The 12,797-nt window shown below is 35.4% G+C and overlaps 1 protein-coding gene across 3 annotated transcripts in view; it reads left to right on the forward strand.

The window, feature by feature from the left end:
- STRN3 (striatin 3) overlaps nt 1–12,797 on the forward strand; it is a 110,027-nt gene that overhangs the window by 58,064 nt on the left and 39,166 nt on the right. For all 3 annotated transcript variants that reach the window (XM_058540780.1, XM_058540778.1, XM_058540779.1), the window contains exons 4-6: nt 2,968–3,049; nt 6,581–6,754; nt 12,641–12,770. In XM_058540780.1, the coding sequence (XP_058396763.1) occupies nt 2,968–3,049; nt 6,581–6,754; nt 12,641–12,770 (386 nt within the window). The remainder of the gene's footprint in view (nt 1–2,967; nt 3,050–6,580; nt 6,755–12,640; nt 12,771–12,797) is intronic.

Consider the following 12,797-nt stretch of genomic DNA (forward strand, 5'->3'; position numbering starts at 1 on the left):
ACAACTGAAGTAAGATAAAACAAGGCTGTTTTTATCTGTATAAACTTAACTGTTTAAACTTCCTCAAATTGAGGAATAAAATAACATGCAAGTATTTTATTTATAGGATACATAATAATAACAAAGTAAATTGTTTTTACTGAGGTAGAAAGACTATTCAGGATGTTTAGTGGAAAACAAAGGGATGGGCAGAAACAAACACCATGCAAACAAAATGGGATAAAATTATTTACATCAAAGTATAGATAGAGGTAAACATTAAATGAATCACGGTCGCCTTTTATATACCCCAAATAAATCAAAATGTAAAGAAGAGAAAATGTGCAAAATATTGATTTGAAAGTACAAGATAGGCATGTTTTTATACCCATCTCAGTAATACCAATATATATATCCTAAACTTAACCCTGTAAAAGGGGTTGTATCCAAATATGTCAGGAACTCCTTTTTCCCTACATTTAGGAAAAAAAACTGTAACAGTGGAAAAATGGGCAAAAGACTAGAAAGGCACCCCATAAAAGAGGATATCCGGTGGCCAATAAACACATGAAATGATGCTCAATGTTATTAGTTATTGAGGAAATGCAACTTAAACCCACAGTGCAATACAATTAGACACCTACCAGAATGGTTAAAATCCAAAAGAGAAAAAGTCAAATGTTGATAAGGATGTGAAACAACCAGAACTTGTAGACCTGCTGGTGTTGGGATTGTAAATTGATAGAACTACTCTGAGAGTGATATGTCAGTATTGCTAAAGGGAACAGAGCATACATACCCTATGGCCCAGTAATTCCACTCCTTAAAATGAATACATATGTTCATCATAGGGCTTGTGTAAGAATGTTCATGATATCGTTATTTTTAATAGGAAAAAACTAGAAACAACTTGAACATCCTTCAGCATTAGAATGGATATATTGTGATATTTTAGCATAACGGAATGCTGTTTAGTAACAAAGTGAAGAAATTATGTGTAACAGAACCTGACAACGTGGATGGGTCACAGAAAATTGAAAATTGATATGAATTATTTAGTGTATATCAAATTCAAAAATTAATCTAGTTTGTAGAAATCAGTATAGTGTTGATACTCTTTTTAAGAGTATCTAGTGACTGGAAAAGGGCACAAGGAAAGCTTTTGGGGTACTGATAATGTTTTCTTTCTTCATCTAGGTATTGGTTACATGGGTGTGTTCAAAAATTCGTTGAGCTGTATGCTTATGGTGTACTTCAAGGATATCCTTAGCAGCATTATTTATAATAGTGAAAAATGGAAAGTAATTTCAACATTAAGGAACTGATTAAATAAATATATATATTAATATTAAATATACACACACACACACACTCTTTCTATGGAATGTTAGGTAATCATTTTATATGACGTTAATCTATGTTTGTTGCCGTAGAGAGAATGTTCAAGATACATTGTGTCAAAAGCAGCTTATAGTGCAGTACACACATTGCCCCTTTTTTTTTTTGAGGGGAGAAGTTTATGTATGTATTTTCAGATGGAAAATGTGGAATGATAAAGTCTCAAGTACGAACACTCTTGGTGGTAGGATTGGGCCATAGTATTTCTTCTTCTTCTTTTTTTTTTTTTGTGAGGAAGATCAGACCTGAGCTAACATCCATGCCAATCCTCCTGTTTTTGCTGAGGAAAACTGGCCCTGGGCTAACATCTGTGCCCATCTTCTTCCACTTTATATGGGACGCCGCCACAGCATGGCCTGACAAGCAGTGCCTTGGTGTGTGCCCGGGATCCGAACCCTGGCCGCCAGGAGCAGAGTGCGCGCACTTAACTGCTATGCCACGGGGCCGGCCCATCTTCTTTTTTTAAATGTACTTTTTCCCCAATGATTATGTGTTATATGTGATTAAAAAATAAACAAAAATGGTATAAATAGAAAAATTATAAATAGAAAAATAGGGGAACTAATTATAAATAGAAAAATAGAGGAACTATTAGAATGAAATAATTATTTCTATAAATCATAAAAATTCCTACGTTCAGGGGAAGAATGGAAGATACTAATAATGGGATTGTTAGGGTTAGAGAAGTAATGCCTGCAGGGAATATTTGAATTGCTACCAATAAGTATTTGCTCACATGACTGGGGAGTCTAGGAGCGTAACAATGTGAGCCATTCCAAGACTTCTCAACATGCCGTGTGAGGGCTGATCTTTTACGGCCCTCTCTTCTTTGCTTTATCTTTATTTTTATAATGGGAATTTATGGGAAAATATTTCTATAATATCATTACTGTCAGTAAATAGTTTTAAATTTCACTCTAGGGATACTTGTTGAGAGCTTAACTCGCCTGAAATTATACTATTTATTAAAGTCTTTTTCAATTCATACACTTTGTTAGCTGAAAATAAAATATAACTTTTTACCTATAGTAAAAACTATTTTCTGGTTTAACTTTTAGTTCTAAAAATGCAATTGACTGGCTAAAATCTTGTGATATAGATTTAGAGTCTTCTGATACAGACTCAAAATTAAATTATTCAGTAGTTTTTTTATATATGCCTAATTTCTTAACAGTGTTGATTTTGAATAGCTTATGTAAATATTAAATATAGCTTTTTAATTTCAAAAGCATTCAACTCAGCAGAATTCTGGTAGTTAAAAAAATTAATTTAAATAACATTTTATTTCAAAGCCTGGGCTTTTGATTTCGAATTCCTGGTAGTAATAAGTTAATGTACACTTAGGTTTTGCCAATTTTAAGACAAGGAGGGTAGTACCTAAGTGTTTGGATTATTGGGATAGACACATTTAAAATGAGTGACCCACAGTTAATACTCAATAAAAGTTAATTTTCTTCTGTCCTTTACAAAATATTTAGGTGTATTTTTGTGGAAATTTATCCCTAAGAGAACTTCAGCAATATTTTCAAGAGTTGAAATAATGTGTATGAAACTTGTCTTGTTTTTTTGGTTGTTGTTGCTAATTTTTAGAAGAAACCAAAGACGCAGAGGCTCCCACAGCACCTCAGAATAGCCAATTAACATGGAAGCAAGGCAGACAGCTGTTAAGACAGTGAGTAATGGTTCATTTTCAGCTTTCTTGAAGGATCTAGGTATGAAAGTGCTTATATGCAGTCACTTTGCAAGTGAAAAATAATTTAATGATAATAAGACAATATGTATAGTTTCCAAATTGCTTCTCTTTTGCTTTGTTAGACTCTTGGATCTTTTTAAAGTTTGTTTCCTCTGAACATTGCTTAGGATGATAGTGTTTTCTTATTTGTGGGGTAGAATGTCTTAAAGACTGGCTGACTTGAAGGCCAGAACAAAAACAACGTAGAGTTCATATTTGTAGACACTCCCAATCCCATCACTGCAAAATTCACATATTTGGTTTCAAGTGGGAGTGTGACTGTTTTAGAGAAGGAATTTAGCTGGTTTTCTGAAACTTTCAGTGTGGCTTGCCAAATCCTACTTTTATTTGAATTTTTGAGGAAGCGTTTTGATGTTGGAATTCTTTGCTATTAGAAGTATTTGTGTGGCAAATCTTATTCATTGTCTTTATCTATTTGTTCTTCTCTCTTATGGTTTGAAAACTTGTGGTACTTGCATACTACTGATATTTTGGGTAATTTACAATTATTCAACCTTCTCAACTCTAGACATCTTTACTTTCACTTCAGTAACCCAGTGAAATATGGTCAGACCCTTGATCTTGTTATTACCTAAAACTGCCCTACCTCTGGAATATTCCATGATCTGACAGTCGTCTTATATTCCACTTCTCTCATTCGAGTTCCCATGTTATTTGCCCTCTGACCCTAACTTGATCTTTAGATCCTTGGCTACTTCATTTTCCTCCTTAGCTCCTCTACCTATGGTTGGTTTTATTTTGTTTTGTTGTTGTTGGGTTTTTTGTTTGTTTATTTTTTTTTCCCCCTAGCTCCAGCTTAGACCCCATGATCTATCATCTTTTTGCTAATACCCTTAGCTTTCTTGCTGCCCACTTCTCATTCCTCTCCCAGCAGTCATTTTACCATATCTACCTGCAGTATCCCAGCCCTAATTTAGTCTTACTATCTGTTGCTTCTGCTGCTCATTAGTTCTTGGAGAAAAAAATCACAGAATTGTGTGAATGCCATTACGTATTCATGGTTTTCTGTCTAAACATTGCAGAGAGCCTTTCTCCATAACCCTGGTCGCCTCCTGCTCCCATTGCCCTCAGTGAATATTCTAAATCTAGCACATCTCAGTCCATTCTCCTTTACTCTTGTTAGAACACCTCAGGTTCTACTTCACTGAAAATATGAAGGCTGTCAGTTGAGAACTCCCTTAACTTTTTTTTCTCTAAATGTATTTAAACCTCATATTCATCACCTTAGTTTCTGATGTTCCATTCAAGGAGGTATTTATTGGTCTGAATGCTTAGTGACTAGAACTCGAACTAATTTTAGTAAGAACAGATTTGTTTGGAAGGATGCTGGAGTAGCTAGCAGAATTGAGGGAAGTGCTGAATAACTGAGTGTCAGGAAGACAAGAGCTGGGGTAGCACTGAGGACTTCTCAGGAACTGGAAACACCCAGGATATGTTCTTATTCTCTGGTTTTCTGCTCCTCTGTGTATCCATTTTATTCCTTTCTGCTGAAAACCACTTTCCTCCAGATGGCAGGGGACTGCCTCTTTTAGTCAGAATAATTTCTAAAGATTAGATTTGTCTTGTCTTGATCAAATAACTGCCCATGAGTTAGTTATTTTTACCTGGGTTGTGTAAGATCTTGGCTGCTCATTCACACCACATGGTTAGAGTGTGCTGAGAGTTGTTCCCCGCAAAAGAGGATTGCATTTTTTAGAAGAGTGCAACAGCTGTAGATAAATCACTTGCACAGTATTTCTCTCATAAATGCCTAATCCCATTACCTGGATTTATATTCTCTCTCTCCTTACCTTTCTCTAAGAGTAGTTTATCTCCATAGACTTCCTTATTCATGTTTTAACTGTCTAGTCTGTTTTCCATTTTGATGTTCCACTGAAGCTACTATCACAAAACATATTTAACAGACCTTTTTTGTTCATATTTGGTCTTTTGGAAACATTTGATGTTAACTATTCATTCCTTTTTGAAACTCTTTTAATTTTATTTATTTTTTCCCCCAAAGCCCCAGTAGATAGTTGTATGTCATAGCTGCACATCCTTCTAGTTGCTGTATATGGGACACGGCCTCAGCATGGCTGGAGAAGCGGTGCATCGGTGCGCGCCCGGGATCCGAACCCGGGCCGCCAGCAGTGGAGCGCGCGCACTTAACCACTAAGCCACGGGGCCGGCCCTAAACTCTTTTTTGTTCTTATTTCCATAATACCACTCTGTGCTATGATTTTTGCCCCTAATTTCTCAAGTACTTTTTTAAAATTTCCCTTTGAGTTTCGCTTATTCTTCTAGCCCTTTAGATGTTTGTGTCCCTAGGCTTTCTGTGCTTATTTACGTTCTCTTTCTCTGGGTAACTTCATTTAAATCCATGGCCTCAAATACCACCAAACACTAATGGCTCCCAAATCTATATACCCCGTCCAATCTCTTCTGAGCCTTTTGACCTTTCTTATCATTGTATTGAATAAACATTGTCACTTTCTTAGACAGTACATGATTATCTGATGGATACTCTGTGAACTATTTCTAAACCTTTATTCTTCGTTTCATTGAATAGAACCACCATCCAACCATGCAAGCTAGAAACCTTAAAAATTCCCCAAATTCTTACATCTTCTTTCATTCTGCTGCCATGTTTATTTGTGCACCAAGTCACTAAGATTATATCTTGCTTATTTTTTCCACGTTTATTTGCCTCCTCTTCAGTTTTACTTCTTGCTGTGTCCCTAGGACACTGTCCTAACCAGTGTCCCTGTCATTAGCTTTCACCTAAAAATCTTTTGTTCATTTGCCAGCAATATATAAGGTTCCTTTTTTGAATTTTTCCTTAGCCTATCAAATGCTTTAGGAAGAAATGCTTTAATTTGTCACACAAAGGCTTTCATGACCCATTATCTATATTTGTGTCATAATCCAGTCCCTTTCTTCTTTTCCAGTCTCATCCTGGATCCTAGATTAAGTACCCTGGTTTAGATATACAGAAAATGTGAAGACCATGGGACTATAGGAATGCCATGAGACCTTAGATCCTAGGAAGAGAACTAACCTATCCATTAACTTCTGGCGAAGAACTCAGGTTTAAACTTAGCATGTCACTGTTCTGAGGTTTAGTTCTATTCATTCTTTACCACTTTCTGGCTTTTTGTTTTGTTTTAAATAATATATATCATCAACTCTTAAAAGCTTTTTAAGGCTCTAGGGCTTTTATGTTTCAAGATAATTGACAATTAGTGTTAGCCATACTATGCATATGCTTTCTTAATTAAATTTTGGTTTGTAATTGGCCTTGTTCTCTTAGAACTGGGAGTAGTCTATAGAGAAGAAAGTTACTGAGGCAAAGGAAGAATATATTTTATAGAATTATGGGTTTTTCTAAAATCCTTTGATATGATTTTGAGTTAACAAGTTTGCAGGTATTAACAATATGTGGGATTTAATATTTTTAATTTTCTCTTATAGATATCTTCAGGAAGTAGGTTACACAGATACTATATTAGATGTACGGTCTCAGCGGGTAAGGTCATTGCTTGGACTATCCAATTCAGAACCAAATGGATCAGTAGAAACAAAGAATTTAGAACAGATCCTGAATGGAGGTGAATCTCCTAAGCAAAAAGGACAAGAGGTCAAAAGGTATGATCTATACTTGTAGATTAACATTGTTTATATGATGGGTATTATGCATCTCTTTAGCTTGTTACTACTGTTAACAATTTTTAAAGCACATAGAGTTTAGATTAAAGACTTTTTCCCCCTTAAATGGTACTATGGGCAAATAAACTTTCTCTTTAGGTGCTTTTAAAATTTATCTATCTTACGTTTTGATGCCAAGAGAATGGCTGTAGTTCTGAAATAGGTGCAAAATTAAAATTTTAGGGTGATTTCATGTAGTTTAGAGCTGTTTTAACATCCTGATTTTTAAATTTTTGCTAGAGTATTTTCAGTCAATTATAATGCTACTCTATAACTAGAATAGCAGTGGTTATTTAGACACTGGTGTGAAAGAAACAAGGCTTTGTGTTGTGTGTGGGCTCAGAAAGCTACCAGATGTACTTTTTTTATTTAATGTCTTTAATAAGATTCAGTTCACATACCATAAATTTCACCCATTTAAAGTATAATGGTTTTTTAGGATATTCACAGAATTATTCAGCCATCATTACAATTTAAGTTTTGAAAATTTTCATCACTACAAAAGTAATCCCTGCATTCACTGGCTGCCACTCCCCGTTCTCCCCTACACTCCTCCCACCCTCCAATCCTAGGCAACCACTAATCTACTTTTTGTCTCTATAGATTTGCCTATTATGGACGTTTCATATAAATGATTATTTTGTGAGTGACTTCTTTCACTTAGCATAATATTTTTAAAGTTTATCCATGTTGTAGCATGCGTTAGTAATTCATTCCTTTTTATTGCCAATAATATTCTGTTCTGTGGATATACCACATTTTCTTTATCCATTATTTTCCGTTGTTGGGCATGTGGGTTCCACCTTTTAGAATGATGAATAATGCTACTTTGAACATCGGTGTACAAGTGTGGGCATTTTCAGTTCTCTTGAGTGTATATCTAGGAGTGGAATTGCTGAGTCATGTGGTAACTCTGTTTACCTTTTTGAGGAACTTCCAAACTCTTTTCCAAAGTAGCTGAACTATTTTACATTCCCACCAGAAATTTATGAGGGTTCTGTTATCTCTACATCCTCATCAACACTTGCTGTTTTTTGTCTACCAGAAATACATTTGATTAATACAGACTTGATAAATGCAAGGAGTCAAACAGGTGGAACTTTTTTCATTTTTTTTCCACTAGGTTTTACCTCGAATAGCATGGATTGGAAGGACAAAGAAAAAGAGAATGAAAAAAACCCAAATGAGTTCATGTAGAGCTTAAGAAATTAATAGTATGTAAAGTTGATAAACTAGCATTATTTCATACCTTAGATATATTTTATCACATTATGCAATTATTTAAAACATGTTTTATAACTTTTCTGTTAACATAAGCCATTGGGTTAGCTTTTTTTATTTCTGAGAAATAAGGTCTCTTTATAAAAACAATTTGACATCTAATAGAGCCCTTATTTTCTTTACTCTGGATTTCCAGAAGCATAGGGGGTTTTTCTAGCATAAGAGAAAAAGCAAAAGTATTATCATGCATTTTTAAATAAACTTGTTAGCTAACCAGGTTAAGTAGTTCATAGGATTTATACATATTTTAGAGTTATACAGTATACTGTACCACACCTAAATCTGAATTAAAGATCCACAACAGACTATATCTTCTTCTTGTAAAGCTTCTTGCCGTTGCAAGCTTAAGACTTGAATAGGTTTTTTTATCCATTATGGTAAGAAAACACGAGATTATACCCTCTTAACAAATTTTTAAGTGTACAGTGCAGTATTGTTAACTATAAGCACAATGTTGTAGAGCACAGCTCTAGAACTTTTTCATCTTGCATGACTGAAACTCTATACCCATTGAATAGCAACTCCCTGTGTCCTCCTCTCCCCAACCCCTGGCAACCACCATTTGACATTCTGTTTCTGTGAGTGGCTACTTTAAATAGTTCATATAAGTGGAATCATGCAGTATTTGTCCTTCTGCAACTGGCTTATTTTGCTTAGCATAATGTCCTGAAGCTTCATCAGTGTTGTAGCATATGACAAGATTTCCTTTTTTATGGCTGAATAATATTCTATTGTATATGTATACCACATTTTCTTTATCCATTCAGTCATCCACAGAAGTTTAGTTAATAGTTGTTTTTAATTAAAGCTGATTTCCTTCTTAATGAGCTACTTATATATTTCGAGTCTGCACTAATGTAGATGTGTATGGTTCAGCTATTATCAGGGCCTTTGAAAACCCCTAGAAATAAGAAAATGATCTAACATGTTGATGGAGATTTCAGCAAAAAGATGTTTATCACATTCTTATTTATAATAGTAAAAAAATTAGAAGCAGTCTTAACGTTCAATAGTAGAGGAATGGTAAATTTTTGCTCATATTATTAGAGGCAGTATGCTTAATGGTTTAGAATGTGAATTCTGAAGACAGACTAACTGGGTTAGAATCCTAGCTTTACCACTTACTAGCTGTGACTTTGGGACAGTGCTTCACCTTCTTGTGCCTCAGTTTTCTCATTTGTAAAATGGTGGTGATAGGTTCGATGTACAGAAGAAATGAATTAATGTAAAGCATTTAGAACAATAGTTGGTACATAAGTGTCAACTGTGATGAAATATTGTGTATCCAGTTGAAGTGTGACCCAACCAAGAATAATGTTTACTAGATTCTGCTGAGTGAATGTCACTGTTGTGTTTCTTGGTTTATTGTAGGGGGATGTATTGGGTGCATCATATCACAGAGCATCCATTTTATGAGGATTCATTGGGGTAGAGTTCTCTTAGATCTTATAACTGGGGAGAGCTCTGTTACTTCTTAGTAATTAGTCTGATTTACCTTTGAACCTCCAGTAGTTGCTCCCTTTCTCTTTTTACTTTGTTTGGAATCTCGCCACATTTGTGCCCCCCCCCCCCCCAATGGTCCACAATGAGATCTGTTTTCTTCTGCTGTTCAGCTTTTTTGGTATGTCAGCAGCTGGTCTTCTGTCCCTTCCAGGCAAGTTATTGAAATTGATCATATTAATAGAAAAGACCTAATGATACTGACAGTTGGGATCTGCCAGTGAAATGGCTGGGTCTCTGTCCTTGATGCGGAAGTGAAGCCAGCTGCTTGACAAGTCTCACCCCTATACACAATACATCCAGTTAGCTTTTTGGTGCCTTGCTCTTAAATGTGAACACTTAAGGGGAAAGACTTGAATATGAAAATTGGAGACCAAAGGAACCAAACAAAATTAAAAAGTGTGGTGGAAATAATTTCCATGTGAAACTTGGAAGATGAGGTTAAAAGACTCCCAGAAAAGGGAAAAGAGAAAGCAGGACTGAAAAGACAGGAAAATTCGGGAGGGCCAGCACCTGACTAGGAGTTTCAGAAAGAGAGAACCGGTAAAATGGTGTTGAAAAGATAATTAAAGTAGTAATAAAATTTTCCAGATTATATTTACAGAATATATTTCCAAGGATGTTTGTTTCTAGATTGAAAAGATTCCCCCCAAGTACACTGTAAAATTAATTTTCAAAAGATCCATACAAAGGCCATAATCATGAACGCTAAAAAGAAACGTCTCAAAAGAAACAGCATGTTAGCATGCAAATAAGGTGAAGTCTCAGACCCTTCATATCCATGGTTGCTTTAATTTTCATTTTCCTAAAGACTGTTGATGTTGAGCATGTTTATGCCATCCACATATGTTTTGATACAGTCTGTTTGAATAATTTCTCCATTTTTTATGTTACTTTTGAGATTTAAATATTCTTTATATATTCTGCACACAAGTCCTTCATCATATTTGTGACTTGCAGATATTTTCTCCCAATCTGTAGGCTTCTCTTTAAATTCTTTTAACAGCATCTTTCAAAGAGCAGAAGTTTCTGGGCTGGCCCAGTGGCGTAGTGGTTAAGTTTGCACGCACCGCTTCTGGTGGCCTAGGGATCGCAGGTTCGGATCCTGGGCTCAGACCTACGCATCGCTTATCTAGCCATGCTGTGGCAGGCGTCCCACATAAAGTATAGGAAGATGGGCATGGATGTTAGCCCAGGGCCAATCTTCCTCGGCACAAAAGTGGAGGATTGGCAACAGGTGTTAGTTCAGGGCTACTCTTCACCAAAAAAAAAACCCAAAAAACAAAGAGTAAAAGTTTTTTTTGTTTTGTTTTGTTTTTTTGTGAGGAAGATCAGCCGTGAGCTAACATCCATGCCAATCCTCCTCTTTTTGCTGAGGAAGACTGGCCCTGAGCTAACATCCGTGCCGATCTTCTTCCACTTTATGTGGGATGCCGCCACAGCATGGCCTGACAAGCGGTGCGTTGGTGTGCACCCGGGATCCAAACCCCGGGCCGTCAGCAGTGGAGTGCGCGCACTTAACCGCTAAGCCATGGGGCCGGCCCAGAGTAAAAGTTTTTAATTTTGAGAAGTCTTATTCACCAATTCTTTCTGTTATGGATTGTGCTCTGTTTGACTTTTAAAGCCATGTACATGTATTACTGTGATCAAATAAAATATTAAAAACTTAAAAGGGCAGTTCTTTCTTTAGAGACAGAAATTTCTATGCAAGAGACAACAGTACTTAATTTATCAAAGTTCAAAACAAAATTGTCACATCTTAAATTTACTCTTTTCTATTTTTCTGTCGTTGATGGGCCAATTTTGTCAAATATTTTCTTTGCCTTTCGTTTAATCCCCAATTATTACGACATATTATAAATGTTGAGCTGGAAAGTGTGTGTTTTGTTATTGTGGTAGGTTTGCATTTGTTTTTACTAATTTGCATTTGGAAAAACCATCTCTTTCTGCATTTAGATTTTATGTGGGTCCTTAAACAATATGCTGGATTGGGCAGAGTATAGTAGACCTGTTAAACCTTATGGCATATTCAAGTGCTATTAAAAAATAGTTTGAATTGTATTATGTCCTTGATTTGGACAAATAGAACCAATCAGAGAGGGAAAAAACTCTAAATTTTAGATTACTGTTCTGTTTGTTACTGTGTTCTCTCTCCTAGTGTTGGTAAGGACATTTGACATCATGTAGTTCAACTCCCACAGTTTACAGAAAAGAAATTGAGGCCAAAAGGTTTAAGTGACTTGGCCAAATTCAGGCAGCTAGTTAGTGGAACAGCAGAGACTTTCGTTTCAAGGCTACAGTGAGCTGAAATTTCCACTGTTCTGTTACTACCTCTGTCGGTAGACATTTAAACAACTATTTGAAAACTCTTTTTTGTACATAGTACATAGTGTACATTCAGATTATAGTTGAAAAAATGACGTCATGAGTAAATAAAAACAGACTATCACTATTACCTATTAAATGAGTGGTTCTGAAAAACTTGAAAGTATTTCTTTAGTATATTAAGAGTCTCATTTTCTAGGTAAGAAAATCTGTGAAATGAATTGGAATGTTCTATATCTGATTTACCATAACTTTAAGTCTGGGCAGCCTGATAAATTAAAGTTTGGTTTTAGTCCTCAAACATTTGGGCCAAGCTGTAAGAGAGGTTGTAGAGCTATAAGAAATGCTAAGTTTAATTCGCTTGCTTATTTTGTTTATTAAGTTTAATTATGTTTATGTTTGCTTATTAAGTTTAATTCGATGGCTTTATTTTGAGAAATGATAGCACATTTGAGTGTCTAATACTATAGGATTTTATTTTGATGCAATAATTACTTGCAATGTTTTGGACAATCAGCAGAGAACAATCACTTTAACCATAGACCATAAGTAATCTTTCAGACGTTCTTTTCTTGGGTAAAATATTTAGGCATTACATTCTAAGTAGGTTGTCATTTGAATCTCTATTCTCCCTTTAAGTACTGTGTTAAAATAGGAACCAGAAAGAAATATTAGAATTAATCGTGGAATATTTGGATTCGTCTTTTTCTCCCCTTACAGGCCCTCTGGTGATGTTCTTGAGACATTCAATTTCTTAGAAAATGCTGATGACAGTGATGAAGAAGAGGAAAATGACATGATTGAAGGCATCCCAGAGGGAAAGGACAAACATCGGATGAATAAACACAAAGTAGGAACTTGATTTTCTCTTCTTATT

The sequence above is a fragment of the Diceros bicornis genome, chromosome 5, assembly GCF_020826845.1.
Source record: "Diceros bicornis minor isolate mBicDic1 chromosome 5, mDicBic1.mat.cur, whole genome shotgun sequence".
NCBI classification, from domain to species: domain Eukaryota; kingdom Metazoa; phylum Chordata; class Mammalia; order Perissodactyla; family Rhinocerotidae; genus Diceros; species Diceros bicornis.